A 27899-nucleotide genomic window follows, 5' to 3' on the forward strand; every position below is an offset into this window, starting at 1 on the left:
GGATAATGGGAATTGGAAAAAGCCATGGTTATCCAGTTGGTAAAAGCAGAGAAGTAGAAAATAAAAAAGGAAATGTAAAAAATGACTACTAGAGTGCAAGGGAGGTAGGAGAAGCTGCACTCAAGTAAGGATGAAACATGTTTTTCTCTAATCCACAGGTGAGTTACTCAATCAGTTAGCCTACCAAGGTCACAGATCTTACATCTACTAGACCAATTATTTTATCCTGTTCATTGGCCACTAACTACAATTCAAATTATAGTGAGTTTTTTCATAAAGGGCTATTATTGGTTCCATGGGGAAAGAGGAAAGAGAGTGTTGAAAGAAAGAACAAATCTATCACCACTATTGAGAAAATAACTCAAAAATCAAGACCTAGTGACAGTGGGTCAGCAATGTCATTGTTGTATAAAAGCCACATGCAACATTTATTTTGTATATTTATTATTTGTGAACCTAATTTGGGACCTGGTCAAAGGGAATAACTTTTCTTGACAGAAATTTTCATTCTCCTTACTGATATGTAAAGAGAAATCATATTTTAAAAATCTACCTTAATTTATCGAGAAAGACTTAAATTTGTTTCACCAGGAATGATCATAAACATAACGGATATCTGTCTAAATAGAAGAGGCAGCCTCTAAAATCAATGTTCACAAAAGTTTCCCAACAAAGGACAAATTACCAGGAATAAGTGAACAAGCTATCCAGGTCTCTAACGTACATGAACCTTGAGAAACTGAATAATATGAAATTACTTTGTTCAATGTAAAAGCACACCTACAAACCTGTGACAAAAGAAGGTGTATTCACGGTTTGTTGTGGGATCCTTGACTACAACATCTTCAAGAAACCATCCATTTCCTAAACACAAATTAGGGAAAGAAAAATGTAGTGTGAATATGTATGGTTTAGGTATTACTTGAAGTTTTGAGAAAGATGTTCTAGCTTCCAACATACATAAAGGCTTTGTACACCTTTAAGTTTTAATACTTCAATTAAAGCAAGTATGAAGCAAGCTGTAAGAAGCATTTAAACATATTTCTTATACATGCAACAAAAGCACAGCATATTTTAAGACTTTATATTTCATGATATCTACTTCAATATGATTTTCTAAACAGCTGAAAATAGAAAAATTCCGTAGTTGGTCTTGATTTCATAAACTGCACTTATAATCCTTGACCTAACATCTTCCAAAGAATACATCTGATAAGTTAACAATACTTTCTATTTCCAAAACATATACATAGAAAGTTATTAAAGTTCAAATTTGGATGAAGTCTACATAAACAAAATATATGTTTTGATAAGCTAAAAATGAAGTCATTCAGAAACTCTGTCCAAGCACACAGACTGAGCTGATACACATGAAGATAGTAACCTGTTTTTAAATGTTTAATTTTATATTAATTTGCAAAGTAGAATTGGTTAAAATACAACTTAAAATACAACTTAACTTATAGATAAGATGGAATATTTACCTCGTCACAGGGGTATAATCTACACAAAGAGCCAGCTCAAAATATATCCTCTTCTAATTAAAACTCCCTCAGTTGATGAGTTAATACTTAGCTATACGGTAAAATTCTTTAACAAAGCATACAAGGGTCTTCATTGCCTGGTCTCTGCTTACTCTCCAACTTCAACCCTCATCTCATACTCCTATCACTGAGCTGTGCCAAACTCCTCATAGATCCCTAGTTCAGTGGTTCTCAGATTTTAGCTTGTATCAGAACCACAGCAGGGATTATGAAACACAGAGCACTGAACCCTTCACCAAGTTTCTGATTCAGTAGGCCTGGAATAGGCAATCTAAGGTGACTGACTGTCACAGTTTGCCACAAACAGAGGAGTTTTTCAGAAGGCAAGATTTTCAGTACTAATACCAGGGCAGGCCTAGGCAAACCAGAATGGTTTGTCATCCCAGAAAAGATTGCAAGAATTGAATTTTCAACAAGATCCCAAGCAATGCTGATGATCCAGGAACCACATTTTGAAAACCACTGCCACAGATGATTAACATTCATGATTCTATGCCTTTACATATGCTGTTCCCTATGCCTGGAATGTCATCCTCCAAAATGCTTTCTTTCATTTCATTTTTAAGTGCTACCAACAACAACAAAAAAAGAATTCCTTGACTCATTTAAGGAAAAATAAAATATTACCAGAACTCTGAAATGGATTGAGAACTACTGAAGAGTCTATAAAGAAAACTTTTGGAGGTAATGAGAATATTGATTTAAAAAATACTTTGTGGGGCTGGCTCCATGGCCAGGTGGTTAAGTTTGCGTGCTCCGCTGCAGGCGGCCCAGTGTTTCGTTGGTTCGAACCCTGGGCGCGGACATGGCACTGCTCATCAAGCCACACTGAGGCGGCGTCCCACATGACACAACTAGAAGGACCCACAACGAAGAATATACAGCTATGTACTGGGGGGCTTTGGAGAGAAAAAGGAAAAAAATAAAAAAATAAAATCTTTCAAAAAATACTTTGTAAGTCAATTGGTTTAATTAGTAATTCATTTAAAAGTATTTATATAAAAAATATATTATCTACATTTTTTAACTTGCTTTTCTCATAAGTTGGGAAGACCCAGGACTGGATTTAGAACTAGAAAAGATGAAGTTCTAAGGCAAAGCCAGGCTGTCCCTGGAGAAATTAGGCAGGAAGAATAGGAATTAAAGGGTTTATATAAAGTTCTATTGGAATGTGCTGATTTCTTACGAATACGTGTAATAAGTAGTTTGTATTATTCAAAATATTATTTGCCACTTAAAATAATTATTCATTTTCTATTGGACTGGATTTAAACAAATGGACAAAAAAGGTATTGAAACCATGTATTATTCCAGCGTCTGCCAAAAAAAAAAGAAATCAGTTAGCTTGGTCTATACATTTTCAATCTTTTTTTATGCCTATACATAGAATGCCCAAATGTATTCAGATCTGGGCCCTATTGTGTAAAGAGTTGGTGTCCTGCTGTAGTAAAGACAAGGCTATACACTCACTACACTGTTTCCTCTTTCCGCTTACACAAGAAGACTACATTTCTCAGCTTCTCCTGAAATTAAGCAGAGGGACATATGACTCATTTCTTGCCAATGGAACGTAAACAAAAATGATATAAGTCACTTGCAGACCCAGCCTTTAAACACGTCCCCCACAATCCTCTAGCCAACTCCACTTTCTGTGGTGACCTTGGAAGCTAGCATGGCCACACACTGGACAGGGCCTGCCTCTTGATTCACTGCTTGAAGAATAACTGCCTGGAAGACTTTTCAACTCACATCAGACTATTGTGTGAAAAACAAATAAATGTGCTGTGTAAAGCCCTTGGATTGGGGGCTAGTTTGTGAGTATTAGTGAGTACAGAAGCTAGTAAGTATTAATTACCCAAATCATACATGTGCTTTGTTCATGAGCATTTCCCCATTTTTCTTAAAGATTCTTTGACAACATGATTTTTAAAGTCGCATGATATTTCAGTGTATGGATGTACCATATAAATATATTTCCTATTGCAAGATATAGAATTTTGCTATTATATATAATATAGTCGCAATTTTGAGCATATTATTTATATTTCTCAATATTTTTGGATAGCTTTCTAGAAATGGATTACTGAGTCAAATTAAGTATTATTGTCAAACAATATTTAGTAACATTAGTCATGGAATACTGCATTATTTGTCCATAATTCTTTCTCCCCTACCCTTACCCCAATGACTTTGGTCTTGGCCATTAGATTTGATCTAGCCAGTGAAACGTGGATAAAAATGACCACAAGCCTTGTTCTAACTAAGGTCTTTGTCCATGAGAAGAGCATGCCTCAGGTAGCATTGCTCATTCTGGATAGAGTGGTGTAGACATGACGCCACATCAGAGCCAGGAACCCAGCAAAGTCCAGCCAAGAATAGTCAAGTTAGGCCAAGATCAGCCAAAAGTTGATGTAGACATGAAATAAATATTGTAATTCACTGAGATTTAGAGGTTCTTTTCTATATATTATAGTAGCCTTGTGAATTTTCTAATCAAAACTTGATAAGAAGAAAACAATTTTAAATACTGTATTTCTTTGAATAATACTAAAGATTTACTTTTCTGGCCATTTTTCCCAAGTTCTTTATATGTCAACTGATTTTTTTAATATATCCTTCACATTTTGGATATAATATTATGAGACTCTGAGTCCTATTTAATCTTCTTTTTAGAGGAAGATGTTTTAGATGGAGCATAAGCTGTGTGTGTGTGTACACAAGCAACTTCTGACACCACCCAGGCAGAAGCGGGGCACTCACTCACTGCAGATAGCTGAGTGGGAGTTCACCTCATCCTCTTGCTCACTGATACCTTCCTCACAAAAGTAAGGTATTTACAGTGCCTGACTGTCTCAGAGCAAGGGAATCAACTCCCTAGTGTGCCCGTCTGCTTCCAGAGATGGGGCAGGCAGGGACTGAATCTCACCCCTTTCTGTTGTAGGGTGAGGGCAGAAGCTCAGCTCCCTACTAGGCCCTGTCACAAAGGGGAGGGGAGTAAGGCTATAGAGTGCCAACTAGCCTCACCTCCTCTACTTCACTCAGCCTTGTTGATGCTGGGTAGGAGTAGAAGCTCAGATTTCCCTTGGGCCTCACTGATGACCAAGGCACAGGGGAAGTATAACCTCAACTACTCCACCTTGTCCCACCTCGTTCCACCTTCTGATGCTAAGTAGGGGTGGACACTCAGCCTCCAATGGGACTCACTGACACCAGGGATGGCGAAATAGTGGAGTGCTGACTAGTCACAGCTTGCATTGCTCTATTCATTCTCCTTGTTGCCAGCTGATAACAGGTGCTCAGCTGCTCACTGAGTCCTGCTGACATGGGTGTGGTGAAGTGAAGCCTAGAGCATCTTTGCCTTTTCCAGCTTCTAATGGCTTGTGGTCCTTTCTTCTTCAAAGCCAGGAGATAGCACCTTTAAATCTCTCACCTCTGTTTCCATTGCCATATTCTCTTCTCTGACTTTGACTCTCTTACCTCCCTCTTATAATGATCCTTGTGATTACCTTGAGCCTACCTAGATAACCTAGGATAATCTCCTCATCTCAAGATCCTTAACTTAATGACAGCTACAAAGTCAATTTTTCCATGTAAGATAACATTCACAGTTCCAGAGATCAGTACATGAATATCTTTTGGGGGCCATTTTCCAGCCTACCACACAGGAAAATTTCAACTTGATAAAGTTGAAATTACAAAAAACCTACAGCTAATTTTATACTTAACAGTGAAAAACTGTACACTTTCCACTATAATAAGAAACAATGCAAATATTTCCCCCTCACCATTCTTATTCAATATAGTACAGTCATGCATTGCTTAATGATGAGGACACGTTATGAGAAATGCATCATTAGGCAATTCTGTCCTTGTGTGAACATCAGCAGGTGTACTAAAGGGGAACAAAATCTGCCACCCCAAAATGTGTCTCTTTAAGATAAGAATTATTTTAGGCTGATTATTTTTAAGAAAGAAAAGAGTCAGAAAGTTTTCCTTGTTACCTCCCCATTAACTGCCTAAAAGAATTCAGATTAAAAAAAAAAACTAGTCTCAGGAAGCAAGCTATCACCTTAGTATAACATGAATGAGGTGGTAGACAGGGAGGAACCAAGAAAAGCCTGTTTGTTGGGCTCCCCTCTGTGTTCTTTGTTTCCAGGTGGCCAAACAAACACTTGTTTTCCATAAGTTTGCTCCTTTTCACTTACCTGTGAATTGCCTTCCTTCCCTTGGAAGTCTTTGACTTTCCCCACTCCCAACATCTCCTTTGTCTTTAGCTAAGACTGGTATTTAAGGTGAGGGCTTTGGCCATTTTGGTGAGTTACTCAGTTTTCCTGGGTTTCTCTCACATATACATTTTATCAAACTTTTGCTTTTTTTTCTCCTGTTAATCTGTCTCATGCCAATTTAATTCTTAGACCAGCCGGAAGAACCTAGAAGGGCAGAGGAAAATTTCTTCCTCCCCTACAGTACTTACACAAACCTAGATGGCATAGCCTACTATATACCCAGGCTATATGGTACTAATCTTATGGGACCATCATTGTACATGTGGTCCATCATTGACGAAAACATCATTATGCAGTGCATGACTGTACTAGAAGTTCCAACCACTGTGATAAGGGAAGAAAAATAAATAAAGGGCAAGAAAGATGGGAAAGAAAAAAATAAAACTCTTCCTATTTGCAAATGACATGATTGTCTACAGAGAAACTCCCAAAGAATCTACAAAAAAACCTCCCAAAACCAAAAACTGAGTTGAGTAAGGTCTCAGATACAAGACAAATCACTACACAAAAATAAACCACATTTCCATATGCTAACAATGGACATGTGAAAACTGAAATTTAAACCACAATACCACTTACAATTATGTTAGAGATTAAATATTTACATATAAATGTAACAAAATGTGCAGAATCTATATACTGAAAATTATAAAATGCTAAGGAAAGAAATCAAAGAAGACATAAACAAATGGAGAGACATACTATGTTTATGGATTGGAAGCCCCAACATAGTAAAGACATCAATTCTCCCCAATAGGTTTGATAGTGATGCAATTCCAACAAAATCACAGTAAGTTTTATTATAGATATGGGCAACCTTTTCTAAAATTTATATAGAGAAAAACAGGCCTTAAAATAGCTAAAACAATCTTGACAAATATTAAAATAGGAGTAATCAGTGTACCTGATGTTAATACTACCAAATAGCTATCAAATCAGTCTGTTATTGGCAGGATAGACACATAGATCAGTGGAACAGAATAGAGAACCCAGAAATAATCCCACATAAATATACCCAACTGATTTCTGAAAAAGGGGTAAAAGCAGTTCAGTGGAGGAAGAATAGACTTTTCAACAAACGGTGTTGGAGTAATCAGACATTCATAGATTAAAAAAATTAACTTCAACCTACACCTCACACTTTATACAAAAACTAACTCAAAAGAAATCACAAAATTAAATGCAAAACTATAAAACTTTGAGAAAAAAGATAGGAAAAAGAATCTTTACGATCTAGGGCTAGGAAAAGAGTTCTTAGACTTAACCCCAAAAGTACAATCCCTAAAGAGAAAAATTAATAAAAACTAAAAATTTTGCTCTGCAAAAGATCCTGTTAAGAGGATGGAATGAGAAGCTACAGACCGGGAAGAAATATTTGCATGCCATATATCCAACAAAAGAGTAGTATCTATAATATGAAAAGAATTCTTAAATCTTAACATTTAAAAAAAAATCCATTATAAAAAAGGCAAAGAACATAAAAAGACATTTCCCTGGAGAGGATATAGAGATGGCAAATAAACACATGAAAATATGTTCAACATCATTATCTTTATAGAAATGCAAATTAACATCAAAATGAGAAATCACTACACACCCATCAGAATGGCAAAAAAAGCATAACAAAACACCAAATGCTGACATGGATGCTGAGAAAATGGATCACACATACATTGTTGGTGTGAATATAAAACGGTATTGTCACTGTGAAAAAGTTTGGCAATTTTTTGTAAACCTAAACATGCAACTACCATACGACACATCAATTGCATTCTTGGGCATTATTCCCAGAGAAAAGAAAACATGTTCACATAAAACTCTGTACACAAATGTTCATGGCAGCTTTATTCGTCATAGTCCCAAACTGGGAACGATCCAAATGTCCTTCAATAGGTGAATGGCTAAACAAACTGAGGGAATCCATACCATGGAATATTACTCAGTAATAGAAAGGAACAAACTACTGACACACATTACAACTTGAATGAATCTCTAGGAAATTATACAGAGTGAAAAAAAACATTCCCAACAAATTACATAATTTGTAATTGATTTCATTTATATAACTGTCTTGAAATGAGAAAATTATAGGTACATAGTACAGATTAGTGGTTGCAAGGGGTTAAGAACAGGGGATTGAGGAAGGAATAAAGGAAAGAAAGTGGATGTGGCTATAAAAGGGGGACATGATAGATCATTGTAGTGATGGTACTCTTTTGTGTCTTGATTGTATAGACATCAATATCCTGGTAGTGATATTGTGGTATCCCTTTGCAAGAGGTTAACATTGGGGAGAAGTGGGTAAAGGATACAGAGAATCTATCTGAATTACTTTGTATAACTGCATGTGAATCTACAATTATCTGCAAATAAAAAAATTAATTAAAACATAGCTTATCATTAAGTTTTTAAATTTTTATTACTCATTTTTGGTCTTTTTGAATTGCTTTTTTAATATCCATTGCTCATTTTTCTATTAAATCCACTTAAAATCTGGTTCAGATCACATTCTGTGCCAGATTTAGCTATCATTGTGATGTGAACTAAACTATACTTAAAAATTATCATCTTAATGCATTTTAATGTGAGTCTTCCTTGTTAATCTTTTTCAAAATGTTATAGCCTATTTTATCCTTTTAATTTTTCCAGATAAATAACATAATTTTAACAGCTTTATTGTGAAATAATAGTTGACGAAGTTCACCTATTTAAACGGGATCAGTGGTTTGTAGCACATTCCCAGAGATTTGCAACTATCATCGTAACTCATATTCAGTATATTTTCACTATGTCAAACAGAAACCTTGTACCTATTCACATTCATTCCCAACCGCCACCCTCCTCCTCTCTCCCAAATTTAGGCAACCACTAATCTACTTCCTGATTTTGATAGATTTGCCTATTCTGGAGATTTCATATAAATGGAATCACACAATATGTGGTCTTTTGTGACTAGTTTATTTCACTTAGTGATAGAAAAAGGAAGTCAGCTGTCTCAGGACATACCTTTAGGTTAATTGCATTACCCTATATTTCAGCTTTTCTCTCCTCTGAGTATCTGATGACTCTTATCAAAATTAGTAGGTACATCTATGCATTATTACCACCACCTCTTTCCAATTCTCTTATCATTTCCTCACTTGTGATAACTCAAATGATTTCAGAGTGACCAACAATCTTTCTATAAAGAAACCACTGAAGCAGATTCACTACACTATAGTCTTAGATATTAGGTAAAATGAATCTCACAGCAGATTGATTTGCTCAACCAAATGGACAGATCTGGGTGCAATTTGGTTAATCGAAATTCTAAAGTCCATTTACTGCTGATTCACCACAGGCATAGGCAGCTAGGACCTAAACCTAATACATGGAAGCACAAAGCTTTCACCTCTCTCACCAAAAAAAACAGTACTGTTGGAGTATCACAAACGAGAACTGGATTACACAGCCAGATCACTGCTAAATAAATCATTAGGGAACAATATGTTCACTGAATCTGAAAGAGGGACAGAACCTATAAACAAAACTTTCTTTGCTAGAACCTCCTATTACTTCTCAATATGGCTTTCAGACAAGACCAGTCTAATAATTCACATGGGTATGTATTTTTTATTGTTGATGCCAATTATATATCTTATACTTTTTGTTGCTACTCTGAATAAGATCTTTTATATCTCGTATTTTCTATATAAGAAAAACAGCCTCCAGTTACTGTAAATTGATTTAACTTGTCACTTTATAAATTCTCTTATTTCTTCTATTCATTTTTCAGTTAATCCTCCTTGCATTTGAATAGACATTTATATCACCCATAAGCAATAACATTATCTTCTACTTTCCAAACTTTTAACAGTTTTAAAAAGCATTTATAATGCTTTCCAAAGAATGACTATATTCATAATGAGAAAATTCTTGTAGTTCTAATTTTAATGAATTTCATTGTTTATTAAGTGGTTGTCGAGTTAAATTATTTAAAAATAATTTTAAATAAATACTTTTTCTGTTTCAGAATTTTGAAAGAATTTTTAATAATAGTATTATTTGACTGCTAACAAATAATTTTTCTGCTTCAACCTTCTGAGGCGATGTATTTTATTAACAGATTTCCTAATACTGAACTATCCTTCAATTTCTTGGCATGAACCCTACTTAGTTGTTATATATTATTCCTTGATTATACTTCTTGATTCACTTTGTACACATTTAACTTAGGATAAATGTACATACATTTATCAGTGAGGCTGATCTACAGCTGTTCTTCTGGAGAATGAAGACTATGGGATACACAACATCATGCCAGCAACCGTGGGAACCCTCAGGAGTCACACAACATCAATTTTATTTGAATATTTGGGGTAGAAGAAAATGAGAAATTTTACTGTCAAGTTAAAATGTTGTCTTAGTCTTCTTGGGCTGCTATAACAAAATACCACAGACTAGGTAGCTTATAAACAACAGAAATTTACTTCTCATAGTTCTGGGGGCTGGGTAATCCAAGAGAAGGGCTCCAGCATGGTCACCTTCTGATGAGGTCTCTCTTCCTGGTTCATAGCCAGCACCTCCTCGCTGTGTCCTCACAAGATGGAAGGGATTAGGGATCTCTCTGGAGCCTCTTTTATAAGAGCACTAAGCCCATAACATTGCATTCAGCGTTAGGATTTCACTACGTAAATTTGGGGGCGACACAAACATTCAGACCATAGCAAATATTTTTAAACAAATGTGGAAATATTATCAAATAAAATTGTTTGCTTGAATTTTTCAATATAAACTATGAGTTGCTAAACAGAAAGATAACTCCTTTGTAATAGGTCCTCTGAGGCCCATAGTAGTTCTTGTTCACACTGGAAACATATGAGAGGACAAAGCGAAAAGCACTAAATCATAGTTCTATATTTTTGTACATTTTCAAGTTTTGGTATCATTGAGTCTATTTAAAAGCTTTCAAATTCCATAGTCTGGAACATTCTATATAGAATTAGAAATGTATGCTTTTTGGACATTTCAGAGAAAATGTTCATAAATCCAAACAGAACCAGAGGTTTTAGAAGGAGATTAGCCTTCTAAAAAACTTATTGTTACTGACTATTCTTATTTTCTACTTTTTCTTGGATCAGTATTGAGTCAAATTTCCTTTCTTGGGTCATTCAAAATTTCTTAAGCCAAATTTCTTTGGTCAATTTTTCTTAGATAATCATCTGTTTCATGCAGAGCTTCAAATTTAGCCCAAAATTGTGTACAGTACACTCAAAAATTTTTTCTAGTATGTATTTGCAGCTATATTCACTTTATTTTATTTTGGCATTTATTTTCTTTCTCTTTTTTATTAGACTTTTCAATGTTTGGTTTACTACGTGGGCTTTATTTTTTTCTTCAGGGACACATTCATATAAGTGACATCAATTTTTCTGTTTTTCTATTTTCTGTCTTTGATTTCTATTATCTTTATTATTTCCTTTCTCACATTTTTCTCAATTTTTATTTGCTTCTTACACAACTTCTTTTTCTTCCCTCAACTTTACTGAGATATAACTGACATATAACATGTGTAAGTTTAAAGTATACAATGTATTGAGTTGACACATGTATATATTACTAAATAATTACCACAATAAGGTCGGTTAACACATCCTTCGCCTCACATAATTACTTCTTTTGTTGCTGTTTTTCTTATGGGGAGAACATTTAAAATCTATTCTCATAGAAACTTTCAAGTATTTCAAATAACAGTATTTCCTTTTAAGTTAAACAAACAAACAAAAACTTAAGCACTTTTGATCCATGGAAGGAAGGACTTAGGAGACACAGAAGCTCAGTTCTATTTTCCTACAGAATTAGCACTACACTATGAAGTCAAATACCCAGAGTGGTGGAAGAGAAGTGGACATATGGAGGAGATACTTTTCCAATCCTAAAACAAGAACAGTAAGTTGCACACAGTAGACATTCAAAGACTGTGGGCTGAACGACTCAAAGGGAAGTAGCAGGATAAGGTACAGGTGTAAATGCTGGTTACCTCTACCCTTTTCCTATTTTCACCAGTGGTAAACACAACCTGTAATTTAATCCTGCTTGCCCTTGCCATTTACACCAACATCAAGTCCCAAAAGTACTCTTAGATAAATATGTTGATTTTTAAAATAAAGCGGTAGAGAGGAGGTAAAGGAAGCAAGATTATAAGAAAAATTTTTTAGTTTCCTTCTTAGAATATACATAGGAAAAATGTGGAAATGGAAGAAAAGAGATGAATTTTATAAAACAACATATTCAATTGTTATTGAAAATTGTAATTTTTTAAAAAATTCTACTGCCTATCTATTCATCTTTTACTGACAAATGTATACTGCTTTGCCATTCATAAACAATGTCACATAATCCTCACAATAACCACATGAGGTCTCTACCTCACTTTACACAGTATGGACTGAAGCTCAGAGACGTTAAATGATTCACTCAAGATCAAAAAGTCAACAAGTGACAGGGCCTGGATTCAAACCTGTCGCTGGCTTAGATTCTAGTATTTTCTTCACTATGTCACGGTGATGATAACTCAATTACTGAAATTCCATGTAGTGGATAAACTGGGAAAATCACAATGTAGAAGGGAAAAAAAGACAGGACTTGAACTCTCAACTGGCATCAGGAAGCAAAATGTTGTGCCAAACTTTTTAGGATTTAAAATCATCTTGCTATCTCTTGGTGGACTCAAGGACAGAATTCCAATTTGGTTATCTTTATACTTACTATAGAAAATACTTGGTACAGCACCTTATACATAGCAGATCCACCAAAACAATTTAGAAAATTGAATTAGTTAGCATGTAGGTGTTAGCTTGGGCACGTTAACACATCCTTTTAATGTTTTACTTGAGCACTGTCTAACAAGGCTGCCTGAGAGTCATCTGACTCCCTGCAGAAAGGTAAGGTTATTTGACTTAGCATTTACTATGGATTAGGGCTCAGACTCTCTAAAATTAGCTGTCTACTGACAGAAAAATAAAATGCAGAAGATTTGTGTCTGGTCAAAATATAAATGAATTTTGTCCAAGTGAGAGGACAACCTCAAAGATTCTGTTTTTATGTTAGGACAGTAGCCATATTTTTTACTTATTAATCTTATTCATCATTCTTTTTTGCACTGATTATAAGTATATATTTTTCAGTTTTGGGAACCTCCTTTGAACCAGCTTTGTCATCCTGCTAACTTTTTCATTAACTATTTAAACACATTATTTAAACACACATTCATTATATATTGATATGAGAACTTTGTTCTTAACATTTTTAAAATTATACATTGATACTTTTTAGAGTTTTTCATATTGTTTGATGCTTTCTGGTTTTTTCTTTTTTTTTTTTTTAGATTTTTTATTTTTTCCTTTTTCTCCCCAAAGCCCCCCGGTACATAGTTGTGTATTCTTCGTTGTGGGTTCTTCTAGTTGTGGCATGTGGGACGCTGCCTCAGCGTGGTCCGATGAGCAGTGCCATGTCCGTGCCCAGGATTCGAACTAACGAAACACTGGGCCGCCTGCTGCGGAGTGCACGAACTTAACCACTCGGCCACGGGGCCAGCCCCTGATGCTTTCTGTTTTTTTATCCTTTTTGTGGTAGGTGCACTTTAGTACTTTTGTCTTTTGTGAAAGGATTTTGTTTATCTTATGACAGAAAATGAATTTATTGGGAAGATGTGGGTCATCTCACAGAATTGATGGGAAAATGAAGAAGAAATCTAAACAAAATTGCAGCAGAAAACACAAAACACAGCTAAGACCTTGCTGCCAGAACAGTGCCCTTAATGTGTGACTGTTGGCACTATTGCTAGCACTTCATGGAATATCACTCCCAGAGGACGCTGCTGCTACATCCACCAGTAGCATGCTGGAATGTAGCCACATATAAATTTGACATTTCCCCAATTTTCATGCATCATCCTTTCTAGCATTCTAAGCAGAGCATTCATTTGGACAATTCTATGTCATTTTGACGAAAAATATATCTACTTAAAATTTAAAGATTATCTATGGACAATATTTTCATTTCAGATAATCAATACTTAGAGATTATTTTATTACAAGTTTTCCATAATTATTTTCTAGACTTGTACAGGGTTTCACATGAATAGAGCAGAATCAGACATTGATTATCTACCTATGAAAGACTCTTACCAGGGCCAAGCCCATCATGGCCTATGACAATCTTGTACAAATCCCCAAGGTGCACAGCTTCCAAGGAGAAGGTGTCAGTCTGTAACAAATCAAAAAAGTATAGTTTGATCCAGACTACAAGTCTGATTTCTAACTAGAGTAAAAATTAAGATACAGTAAAAACTGATGGTGAGAAGAATTATGTTGATTCAGTAAATACACAAATCTGTATAAATTAAGAAAGTAGAGATAAAACAATTTTAACTGATAGAGTACAGTAATAAGTTTTCAAATATACCCTGCCCCTCTTTGTTGCCAAGTTTTCATTATAAAAGCACAAATTTTGGAACCCTCTAGAATAATATTTTTCAAATATTGATAACATAAATGTAATAATTATAAAATATACTAAAAATTTCCATTCATTTGAATACAACTGAATCTTATCTCCCATGAGATGGAATTTTTCTTAGTAATGTTTCTGGGCCATTCATAAATATAATGTTCCTAAAGTAATTTTAGGATGCTGATGCAAGAATTATTAGAAATTTATACCAGTGCTCTGAAGTCCCAGTGTGCTGTTGCAATCAAACCTATTAATGTTTGTGGCTCCAGTGGTTTATGTATTCAGAATATGGGTAAAACTGAGGAGCCCAGAGTTCCTTTGGTAATATTTAAGATAATGCTACAGGTTAAAATGCAAAAACATACATGATGTAGCATATCAATTGAAAAATAATCCAGAAACAAAAAGTAACCTTTGCATTTATATAGTGTCTTATGCATTTTGGAATACTGTCACATACATTTTATTTTATCTTTAAAAGTGACTCAGTGAGAAAAAAACATATCCATTTTCTATAAGAAAAGTGAGGCAAAGAACCAAGATTAGAGCTCAGTTCCTCTGATATGTAATAAGACTACTTTCCTTTGCAACCACTCTGCCTTTATATAAGGGACCTAGAAATAATATAAATAACAGATAACAAAGCCATTAGTATTCATTAGCAAAAAAATAGTATCCAAGCATGGTACAGGTTAATGGGTAATACAGTTATCCTTTATCCACGAAATAGATCTGCTAGAAAAGGAAGACTTGCTATGCAAAAACAGAAAATATTGGCAGAAAAAATTATGAGTTACAATACTTAATTGATGTAGAGAAAGCTAAAAAAAAAAAAAAGACAGAGAGAGAGAGGAAACATGCAATGGAAACATCCTGAGATACTCAAAGACTACTTGTGGCTTTTCATGTACCCATGCACCTCTCCCTACTTGGCATAGTGCATTACGACTGGGAGGAAATGTTCAATACTCTAGATCCTCTCTTGGGAAAGAAACAAAAGAGTGGACAACGCATACAAAATTCTGGCTTCTCTGAAGGCTACCTAAGGGATTGGTTTCTCACTCACTTAATCTGAAGTACTAACAGTAATGGCAGCATAGTTTGGAAGCCAAGGAAAACAGAGGAGAGTACCATAGCATGTAGAGCTACAGAGATTCTGTAGTACAGCAGGCAGACATGGGGTGGGGCAGGAGATTATGGGCACTGGAGAAGAAACAGAAGCAAGCATCTTAGGGAAATTAAGACAGTAAAAACACATATACAAACCCAGAGAAGAGACATAGCCAGAAAAAGTCCGAGAGGTCCCAGAAACTAACCAGGCTCATTGGTGAAGGTCTTCCCTGACACAAAGTTAGCCCTTTAAGATTGGGAGAGAGAGTTGTTTTTTCAAATGCCCAATCTCAGCAAAACATCACAATGCATATAAAGAAAGAGGGAAACATGGCCCAATGAAAAGAATGAAATAAAATTCCAGAAACTGGCCCTAAAGAAACGCAGATGTCTGAACTTCCTGAGAAAAAATTTAAAACAACTGTCTTAAGTTCAATGAACTAAAAGATAATGCAGAAAGTCAACTAAAAAAATCAGGAAACTGATGCATGACCAAAACAAGAATATCAACAAAAGGAAAGAAAAAATATGAAAGCACCAAATAGAAATTCTGGAAATGATAAACACAACAATTGAATTGACAAATTCATTAGATAGTTTCAACAGTAGACTTGATCAGGCAGAAGAGAAAGAGTCAGTGAACTAAAAGACAGGTCATGTGAAATCATCTAAACTGGAAAAAAAAAATGAATAAAATGATGAGAGCCTAAGGAACTTATGGGATACCATGGAACAAAACAGTATATGAATTATAAGAGTCCCAGAAGACGACAAGAGATAGAAAGGGCAAAGAGCTTATTTGAAGAAATAATGTCCAAAAACTTGCCAAATCTGAGGAGAGAAATGGACATACAAATTCAAGAAAATCAATGAATTAAAACTAAGATAAACTTAAAGAGACCCAAACCAAGACACATTATCACCAAATTGTCAAAAGTTAAAGAAAAGATCCTGAAAGCAGCAAGAAAAAAGCAATTGATCACGTAATACTGAGCTTCTATAAGTTATGAGTGGATTCCTCAGCAGAAATCATGTAGGCTAGAAGGCAATGGGATAATACATTCAAACTGCTAAAAGAAAAATCTGTCAACCAAGATTTCTGTATCCTTCAAAAATAAAGAAAATTTAAGACCTTCCCAAAGAAATGAAAGCTGAGGGAGTTCATTACCACTGGATTTCCCTAAAAGAGAAGGTAAAGGCAGTCTTTCACATTGAAAGAAAAGTACACTAGATAGCAACATAAAGCCATACAAAAATATATTCTCCCAGTAAAAGTAAATACATGGAGAAATATAGTAACTTCTATTATTATAATTTCACTGCATAAGTTTACTTATAATTCTTGTATAGAACTAAAAGATAAAAACATAAAAAACTATAAACCTATGTTAATGGGTATATAATATAAAAGGACATATTTGTGACATCAATAATGAATCTACGAAGGTGGAACTATAAAAGAGTAGTTTTGGTATTGAAGTTTGAAGTTATCAGTTTAAAACAGATTGTTACAACTTTAAAATGTTTTACATAGCTGCAATGGTAACCACAAAGATAATATCTATGGAAGATACACAAAAGGAAGAGACACCAAACAAAGCATTTCACTACAAAAAATCAACAAAACACAGAGAAAGACTGTAAGAGAGGAAAGGAGGGACAAAAAAGCTAAAAGACATATAGAAAACCAAAAAAATGGCAATAGTAAATATTTCTCTATCAGTAATTACTTTAAATGAAAACTGATTAACTCTCACATCAAAAACATAGGCTGAATAGATTAAAAAAATTACCTATATACTGACTAAAAAATAGACTTACTTCAGACAAAAGGATACACACAGACTGAAAATAAAAGAATGGGAGAAGATACATCATGCAAATTCTAACCAAAAGAGAGCAGGAATCCATACTTTATAAGACAAAATAGACTTGAAGTCAAAAATTGTCACAAAGAAAGATATTGTATAATGATAAAGAGTCAGTTCAATAGGAAGCTACAACAATTATAAATATATATGCACTAACTTCAGTCTTCCCAAATATACAAAGCAAACATTAACAGACCTGAAGGGAGAAACAGACAGCAAGACAATAATAGTAGGAGATGTCAATGCCCCACTTTCAATAATAGATACAAGAGCTAGACAGAAGATCAATAAGGAAACAGAGGACTTGAACAACACTTATAGAACAACTGGATAGAACACACATACACAAAACTCTCTACTCAACAATAGCAAAAGCAAAATATACATTTTTCTCAAGTACACATGGAACATTCTCCAGGATAGATCATATGTTATTTCACAAAACAAATCTTAACAAATTTACAAATACTGAAATCACATCAAGTAATTTTTCTGATAACAATGGACTGAAACTAGAAATCAATAGCAGAAGGAAAACAGGAAAATCTACGAAGACATGGAAATTAAATAACACACGCTTAAACAACCAGTGTGTTAAAAAAGAAATCACAAGGGAAATTAGGAAATATATGGAGACAAATGAAAATGAAAACACAATATACCAAAACTTATGGGATGCAGCAAAAGCAGTGCTAAGAGGTAAGGTTATGCCCTTAAATGATTACATTAAAAAAGAAGAAAGGGGGCTGGTTGGGTTGCATAGTGGTTAGGTTCACATGCTTGGTTTCAGCGGCCTGGGGTTCACGGGTTCAGATCCAAGGCAAGGACCTAGCAACACTTGTGAAGCCATGCTGTGGAAGCATCCCAGGTGAACTAGTGGAAGATTGGCACAGATGTAAGCTCAGCGACCATCTTCCTCAAGCAAAAAGAGGAAGATTGGCAACAGATGTTAGCGCAGGGCCAATTTTCCTCAAAAACAAAAAAGAAAGATTTCAAATAAACAAACTAAATTTACAAATCAAGGAACTATTTAAAAAAAGAACAAACTAAACCAAAAGTTGGCAGAAGGAAGGATATAATAAAGATTAAGCAGAGATAAACAAAATAGAGAATAGAAAATAACATAAAAAATCAAGGAAACAAAGAGTTGGTTTTCTGAATAGATCAACAAAATTGACAAACCCTTAGCTAGATGAACTAAGAACTATGAGAGGACTCAAATAACTAAAATCAGAAATGAAAGAGGGAACATTACAACCAATGTCATAGAAATAAAAGAGGATTGTAAGAAAATTTTATTAACAATTACATGCCTACAAATTGGACAACCTAGAAGAAATGGATAAATTCCTAGAAACACACAACCTACCAAGAAAGAATCATGAAAAAATAGGACACCTGAAGAGACCAATAAATAGTAAGGAAATTGAAGTGGTAATCAAAAATCTCCTGAGTCCCAAACATTTAAAGAAGAATTAACACCAACCCTCCTCAAACTTTTCCAAAAAACAGAAGAGAAGGGAATACTTCCAAGTTCATTCTATAAAGCTGGCCTTAGCCTGATACCAAAGCCAGACAGACACAAGAAAACTACAAACCAATAACCATGATAAACATTTATGCAGAAATACTCAACAAAATATTAGCAAACCAAATTTAAAAGTATCTTAAAAGGATTATACACTATGACCTAGTACGATTAATTCCTGGAATGAAAGGATGGTTCAACATATGAAAAATCAATGTGATAAGCCATATTAACTGAATGAAGTACAAAAGTGAGATGATTGTCTCAATTCATGCGGAAAACACATCTGACAAGTTTCAGCACCCTTTCATGAAAAATGCACTCAAAAAACTAGAATGAGAAGTAAACTTATTCACTTAAAAAAATTGTGCTTCTATACATTAACAATCACCAATTTCAAAAGGAATTAAGAAATCAAATCCATTTACAATAGCATCAAAAAGAATAAAAACCTTAGGAATAGGTGTTGGCCTCGTGGCAGAGTGGTGAAGTTCGTGAGCTCTGCTTTGGCGGCCCAGGGTTTTGCCGGTTCAGATCCTGGGCACAGACATGGCCCTGCTCATCAAGCCACGCTAAGGCAGCATCCCGCATGCCACAACTAGAAGGACCCACAACTAAAAATACACAACTATGTACCAGGGGGCTTTGGGGATAAAAAGGAAAAATAAAATCTTTTTAAAAAAGCCTTAGGAATAAACCTAACCAAGGAATTGAAAGACTTACATGTTGAAAACTTCAAAAGATTGCTGAAAGAAATGAAAGCAGATACAAATAAACAGAAAGACATCCTGTGTTCATGGATTAGTAGAGTTAATTTTGCTTAGACATCAACACTACCAAAGCAATCTACAGATCCAATACAATCTCTATCAAAACCTGAATGGTGTTTTTGCATAAATAGAAAAATCCATCCTAAAATTCATATGAAATCTCTAGGGACCCTGAATAGTCAAAACAATCTTAAAAAATAAGAATAAACTTGGAGGTCTCACACTTCCTGGCTTCAAAACATGTTACAAAGCTACAGTACTCAAAATGGTGTGGTACTGACACAAAGATAGAGATATAGACCAATAATATAGACTAGGGAGCCTAGACATAAACTCTCAAATAGACAGTCAAACAATCTTTGACAAGGGTGCCAAGACCACTTAACAGGAAAAGGACAGTCTCTTCAAAATAGTGTTGGGAAAACTAGATATCCACATGCAAAAGAATGAAGTTGGACCCTTACCTTATGGCATATACAAAAATTAACCCAAAATGCATTAAAAATCAAATATAATACCCCAAACTAAAAACTCCTAGAAAAAAACATAGGGAAAAGTTTGAGAACATTGGATTTGGCAATGATTTCTTGAATAAGACACCAAAAGCACATGCCAAAAAAAAAAAAAAAAAAAACGCAAAATAGACAAATGGGACTACATCAAACTTAAAACCTTCTGTGCATCAAAGGACAAAATTAAAAGAGTGAAAAAGCAACTTACACAATGGGAGAAAATATTTACAAATCAAATATGTGACAAAGGGTTAATACCCAGAATACACAAAGGACTCCTACAACTCAACAACAAATAAACAAATAACTTGATTTTAAAATGGCAAAGTACTTGAATAAACATTTCTCCAAAAATGATTTACAAATCACCAACAAATGTATAAAAAGATGTCAAAACCAATTAACATTAAAGAAATGCAAATCAAAACAATGAGATATCACCTCACATCCATTAGGATGGTTACTGTCAAAAAACAGAAAATAACAAGGGTTGTTGAGAATAGTGAGAAACTAGCATGCTTGTACAACGTTGGTAGGAATGTAAAATGGTGAAATCACTATGCAAACAGTTGTGCCAGTTTCCCCAAAAATTATATATGGAACTTTCATATGATCTAGCAATTCTGCTTCTGAGTATATAGCCAAAAGAATAGAAGGTACAAGGAAATATTTGCATATCCATGTTCATAGCTGCACTATGAACAATAGCCAAGAGTTCAAAAAAATCAAATTTCCCATCAATGGATAAAGAAAATGTGATAATGGAATATTATTCAGCCTGTCACATTCTCCAACATGGATGAAACTTAAGGACATTATGCTAAGTGAAATAAGCCAGTCACAAAAAGACAATTATTGTCTGATTCTAATTATACGAGATATCTAAAGTAGTCAAATTCATAGAAACAGAAAGTAGAATGGTGGTTACCAGGGGCTGGGGAAGGGGGAAATGAGGAGTTGTTTAACGAGTATAAAGTTTCAGTTTTGCAAGATGAAAAATTTCTGGAGATCTGTTGCACAATCAGTGAATATACTTAACATTACAGAACTGTGCATTTAAAGATATTTAAAGGTGGTAAATTTTGTCTTATGTATTTTTTACCAAAATTTTTTAAAAAGTCAGACAAAGGGCTTTTTGCTCACTTACTTGTCCTCTTAAAAAACTGAAGGAGGTCTTCGATCTAAATAGTTGTCTGGATCCTGTATCTCCCTTTTCCCCATAGATAGACATGTAGACATTTGCTACTGTTCCAGCATTCCAAAGCTCACCCGTTGCCACGTGTACTTCATATATTGTCACTGACAACAAAAGAAAAATAAGCTTTATATGCCAGGCATTACTCATATGATAGAAAATTTACATGTATCTAATCAAGAGTTCCAGTTCCAGGTGAAATGTAGTAACACACTCCACCTAGTCTCTCCCACTGAATACATCTATAAAATCTTGACAGAATGCATGGAGCAGGTATATGAAGACTCTGAAAAGTATACAGTAGCAGGAGGATTGAGGAAGAAGACCAGAATTTAAAGTAAAAATAAACAGTGAGTTTACGATTTTTCATCCTCTGGTATCTCCCTTTTGGGCTTAGTGCACCAGAAACCTGGAAGGAGGCACTGGAGTTCAGACACAGGGAGCTCAGGAGAAGCTCTCTTGCTCTGGCTCAAGAAACAGGAGAAGGAACTCCTAACACATAGAAAAGGTTCAGATATTCTACCACTTTTCTTCTCTTTCATTTCTCCATTCTCTCACATCCAAGTACCTGGGCACAGAAGCATACAGGAGCCAACACTCTGAGAGAGAAAAACTTCACCTCTCTTCAGAGGAGCTGGACTTTAATAGGGTGCGACCAATCTCTATTGCTTTCTTTCCTTTCTCTGTCCTACCACTGCTTAGCCCTAGACACAAGAAGACTATAGAAGTGCACAGAAAAACAGGAAAACTAAAGCACCAGCTAATCAGCAAAATGGCTAAAAATAGGAGTCATGGAACTGAAAAATACCAAAGACGTTATGAAGAGGGAAGAAAAGCAAACCCATAAAGTTGTTTATGAACTCCTGAGCTCACCTCTAAGCTGAAGACGCATTAATCTGATCCTACCCAGCATACTAAAGACTTTGAGATCTATATTAACAGATAAACCTCCACCCAGACCCCAGATTCGCCAATGAATAGTAAACATGTGGGACAGATCTGAATAACACTGCAAAACTTTTAAAACTGAACTGACATTGGAACCACAGCCCACAGATGACAGGTGGGAATCTGTGGCCTGAAACTAACCAGTGGTCAACTGACTGTTAGAAGAAAAATATGAACATCCTTCATAGGATTTAAATAACACTCAGTGTCTCAAACAATAATATGCAAAATATCTAGGATGTAATTCAAAATTATTCAGCATATGAAAAATCAGGAAAACGTCAACTTACGCGGAAAAAGACAATGAAGAGTTATCAACTTCAAGATGACACCAGTATTAGAATTATCTGACACAGACTTTAGAACAACTATGATACAAATGAAACTATAAATAATCATGAAAACTCTTGAAACCAATGGAAAAACAGAAAGTCTAAGCAACAAAATAGAAAAGTTAAAGAAAAATCAAATGGAAATTTTAGAGCTGAAAAAAACACCATAAGCAAATTTTTAAACTGACAGAATAGGGTCTAGAGCAGAATGAAAAGGACAGAAGAAAGCACCAGTGAGCTTGAAGACAGATTAAATAGAAATTATCCAATGTAACAACAGAGAAAAATATTGTTTACAAAACAAACAGAGCCTCAGGGACCTGTGGGGCAATAAGAAAAAATCTAATATTCATGTCATACAGTATCTGAAGGAGAGGAAAAAGAATGTTAAGCTGAAAGAATATTTGAAGAAATAATGGCTAAAAACTTCCCAAATCTGGCAAAAGATATATACCCACAAACTCAAGAAGCTCAGTAAACCCCAAACACAATGAATCAAAAGCAATCCATGTCCAGAAACTTCATAAGCAAACTGCTGAAAATAAAGACGAAAAAAATTTGAAAGCAGCTAGAGAAAATGATACATTACTATAGGGAAATAATGATTCTAATGATTGTGGATTTCTCATCAGAAACCATAAAGGCCTAAAGGAAATGGCATGATATTTTTAAAGGGCTCAAAGCAAAGAACTGTCAACACAGAATTCTATATCCATCAAAAATATCCTTCAGGAATTAAGGTGACATAAAGACATTCTCAGATGAATGACAACTAAAAGAATCCCTTGCCAGAAGACTTGCTGTAAAAGAACTATTAAAGGAAATTCTTCAGAGAGAAGGAAAATGATACCAGAAGGAAATCTGAAACATCAGGAATGAAGGAAGAGCAACAAAAAGGAACTTGCAGAGAAACAGATGGAATAAACATGAAACTGAGTTCATGAGGTTAGCCACTTCACGGGGCACAGATATGCTAAAGGAGGAGGAATGATGCCAGCAAACTACCCTTAGTCCCCTGAGTTTGGTCAAAATCCTATTGATAACATTCTACAGCCACCTGTGCACAAAAAATGAGAGATTCCTTTTTTAAACTCTAATACAAATTCTCCACAAAGGCAATGATTAAAAACTGGTGTTAATAGCACATATCTCTATTTCCTGGATTTTCCAGAGAGTGTCAGCAAGGCCACCTTACAAAATCCTGGACACCTTTCAAAATAAAAAAGGCAGCTTCTGAGATCAAGCAAGTGGTTTTACCAAAGAGTACTTGTCAGGGCTGGCCCCGTGGCTGAGTGTTTAAGTTCACGCACTACGCTGCAGCGGCCCAGGGTTTCGCTGGTTCGGATCCTGGGGGCCGACATGGCACTGCTCGTCAGGCCACGTTGAGGAGGCGTCCCACATGCCACAACTAAAAGGACCTGCAACTAAGATACACAACTATGTACCAGGGGGGATTTGGGGAGATAAAGCAGAAAAGAAAGACAAAAAAAATTGGCAACAACTGTTAGCTCAGGTGCCCATCTTTAAGCAAAATAAAAGGAAGATTGGCCACACTTGTTAACTCAGGTGCCAATCTTTAAAAAAAACTATTTAAAAAAAAGAGTACTTGTCCTGGGATGATTCCACATTAGATGGGTACAACAGAACCCCAGTGCACAACAAGGCCAACATAAGAAGCGAACTCTGAATAGTGGAATCCCATCTTCCTCACACACACAAAAAAAGCATACCTTTAAAAAAAATAATAATAATCGGATTAACTCATCACTGGGGCTACCAAACATGCCCAACTGTCTCTGTGCAGAAAAAGAAACCAAACAGCATTTACACTGAGATACTTCCCAACTCTCATGAAACTATCCCCTCACCCTCTGCTTCTAAACTCTGCCCCACTCTTTAAGGCTAGTTCTGCCTCCTCCAAGATGCCAGTCCTCACCGCCCACTTACTCCTCCAAAATAACTGCAGCCCTTCGATGCACCTCACGTCTTTCAGTACCTAATGCTCACACCCTCACACCCCATACTACTCTAGAAGGGGGTCCTGGGACATTCTCAGCAATCAGATACAACATGCAATACTTAAGGGCAGGCCTGGTCCCTGACTTTCCTCAATTTGCTCTTCGGTGCCCAATAGAGAGCAGGGCAGAATACCAGGCAAAGACTGAATGACAAGTGTATGATTCACTGCAATCCTGGACAGACAACACTTCCTTTCCAACCCATAGATGGTCCCACACAAGAAGGCAAAACTTGGAAAAACAAATATTTTCAATCAAACATGCTACAGTATCTTTAGGGGAAAATGCCATCCACTGTTGAAACAACTTCCAAAGTTCAAACAAATTTTAAGTCAATGTAACTACTCCAAGATGTTTCATGTGACAAAAGGCTGGAAAAATAAACACAGTAGATGTCTCAAAATAATTCTAACAATAATCTACACTCATAAGTTACAATGAAACTACTGCATAGCTTACCATTCATATACAGTTATTTAGCATAAAGGACAGAAAATGCAGTGAAGTAAAACTTTGCTTTACTCACTTGGATATTTTCCCTTAAGTTGTTATAATAGGGCATAATAATAAAAACATCAGATTAAATGAATCAATACTTAGGCCAACAGCACCATGTGAAGTAACTTTTTTAAGTAAAATATCTCAATTTAAATTTACAATTCAAAAAAATAATCCTTCACATTTGTGTATATTGCAGGTTACGAAGCACTTTCATATACATTATTTAGCGTATTCCTTGAAACAACCTTGTAATACAGAAAAAGGATTATTATCTCAGTATACTTAGGCTATACTAAATTTATTAAAAAATGTTTTTCTGGGGGCTGGCCCTGTGGTCAAGTGGTTAAGTTCACACGCTCCGCTTCGGCGGCTCAGGGTTTTGCCAGTTCGGATCCTGGGTGTGGACACAGCACCACTCATCAGGCCATGCTGAGGTGGCGTCCCACACAGCACAACTAGAGGCACTCACAACTAGAATACACAGCTATGTACTGAGGGGGCTGAGGGGAGAAGAAGGAAAAAAAAAAAAGATTGGCAAAAGATGTTAGCTCAGGTGCCAATCATAAAATATATATATATATTTTTTCTTTCTTCAATAATAAATTAACCTTAGCTTACTGTAACTTTACTTTATAAACTTAATATTTTTTAACTTTTTGACTCTTTTGTAATAACACAGCTTAAAATACAAACACACTGTACAGGTGTACAAAATATTTTCTTTCTTTATAGCCTTACTCTAAAAGCTTTTTTCTATTTTTATTTATTTATTTATTTATTTTTTGAAGAAGATTAGCCCTGAGCTAACTGCTGCCAATCCTCCTCTGTTTGCTGAGGAAGACTGGCCCTGAGCTAACATCCGTGCCCAACCTCCTCTACTTTATATGTGGAACACCTACCACAGCATGGCTTGCCAAGCGGTGCCATGTCCACACCCGGATCCAAACCAGTGAACCCTGGGCTGCCAAAGCAGAATGTGCAAACTTAACCACTGTGCCACAGGGCCGGCCCCTACTTTTATTTATTTATTTTTTTTTTACTTCATAAACTTTTTTGTTAAAAACTACAACATAAATATACACTTTAGCCTAGGCCTACACAGAGTCAAGATGATCAATATTACTGTCTTCCACCTCCATATCTTGCCCCACTTCAAAGGTCTTCAAAGACAATAACATGCATGGCACTGTCATCTCCTATGATAACAATGCCTTCTTCTGGAATATGTCCTGAAGGACCTGCCTGAGGCACTTCTTGAAAAGAAGGCTCTCCTGAAAAGAGGAGGTGTCACTCTTTTCAGAAATATGTCCATGGTTGTTCGCTTGGTTTGTATTTTTCATCACAGATTTGCTTGTAAGCAGACAAGGCACCATGAACATTCCTCTCTATTAATAAAAACCACTTGGTGTTGGAGTCCATGTTTTCAAACTTTTTAAGGAGCTTGGTGAGAACTGCAAAAGCTTCTGCTAAACCCTTCATTATGAATTTTTTTGGAGGGGTGGTTCTTCTTTTTCTTCTGCAATTTCCTTTCCTCTTGCCTCTTCTTCAGCTGCACCTTCCTGTTCCAGTTCCAACAACTCTTCATTTGTCAGTTCCTCAGGAACCACATCTAATCGCTCCTGAATGTCATCCTCATCCAAACCCAGGTTAAAGTTATTTGCCATCTCAACCATAGACTTGTTGATTTTTGCAACCTCCTCAACCTTGGCAAATTCTTTGAAGTCATAGTCAAACCTCTTGAGTGTCTTCTTCCAGATGCCATTCATACATTCCTTAGTGACATCACCTCAAGCCCAAGCAAGGTTCTTGATGCAGTCTATACATGTTGCAATCCTTCCATAATTGCATCAGTGTTTTCTCAGTGTCTTCCTCAGTTGCAGCAATAGCCTGAGCAAAAGGTCCTCCTCAATTAGTAGGCCTTAAAAACTGATAAAACTCCTTGATCCTTTGGATGTATCAAACAGCTCGTGTTTGGAGGGAGAAACACCACTTTGATATTGGGATGAAGATCATGAATAAAAGAAGTACGTTCAGGAGTACTAACAACAAGCAAAATCTTGAAAGGTATGTTATTCTCCAAACAGTACTTCTCCATTTCACTGGCACAGCAATTGAAGAGGCCATCATGGAAGAGGAGCTAGGTCATCCATGACTTCTTATGGCTCCTTTAGTACATCGGCAGTGTGCACTTGTTGATATGCTGGAAGGGCCTAGGGTTCTCACTGCGACAGATCACAAAGGGTTTCAGTTTGTTTCAGTTTGTCAACATTGCCCCCAAAGAAGACTGTTACCCTGTCCTTAAAAGCCTTGAAATCTAGCATTGACTTGGCCTCCTTCTGGACAAAAGTCCTTTCAGGTAACTCTTTCCAGAACAGGAAGTTTCATCAGTATTGAATAATTGCTCTGGCAAGTAATTTTCCTCCACAATCAGCTTATCTAGAGTTTCCAAAAATTCTTCAGCTGCCTTCACATCAACACTTGCACACTCATGGCTCACTTTCACATTATGTAATGAATGACGATTCTTGAATCGTTTAAACGACCCAGAGCTAACGGTAAATTCAACATTGTAGTCAGGTGCAGCCTTTCCTTTGAACATCGCAAACAAACTTTTTGCTTTGGCCGTGACTGTCATGAGGGATACCTTCATGAGAGGGTGCTGAGAGGGATACCCTTCTGTGCCTGTTCTTCAATCCAGGTCATTAGAAGTTTCTCCATATCTTATATAGATCCTTCTCAAATCTGGGTTAGTCTCATTGCCTTCAACAAAGCAGATCCTTTAACAGCTTCC

General features: G+C 35.7%; 1 protein-coding gene across 21 annotated transcripts in view; it reads right to left on the reverse strand.

Moving 5' to 3' along the window:
- Positions 1-27899, reverse strand: part of RP1 (RP1 axonemal microtubule associated) — a 440182-nt gene that overhangs the window by 203702 nt on the left and 208581 nt on the right. For all 21 annotated transcript variants that reach the window (XM_070631597.1, XM_070631612.1, XM_070631605.1 and 18 more), the window contains 3 exons: positions 21262-21413; positions 13999-14077; positions 789-864 (listed from right to left, as the gene is read on the reverse strand). In XM_070631597.1, coding sequence (XP_070487698.1) covers positions 789-864; positions 13999-14077; positions 21262-21413 — 307 coding nt within the window. The remainder of the gene's footprint in view (positions 1-788; positions 865-13998; positions 14078-21261; positions 21414-27899) is intronic.

This window comes from Equus przewalskii, chromosome 8, assembly GCF_037783145.1.
Source record: "Equus przewalskii isolate Varuska chromosome 8, EquPr2, whole genome shotgun sequence".
Taxonomy (NCBI): domain Eukaryota; kingdom Metazoa; phylum Chordata; class Mammalia; order Perissodactyla; family Equidae; genus Equus; species Equus przewalskii.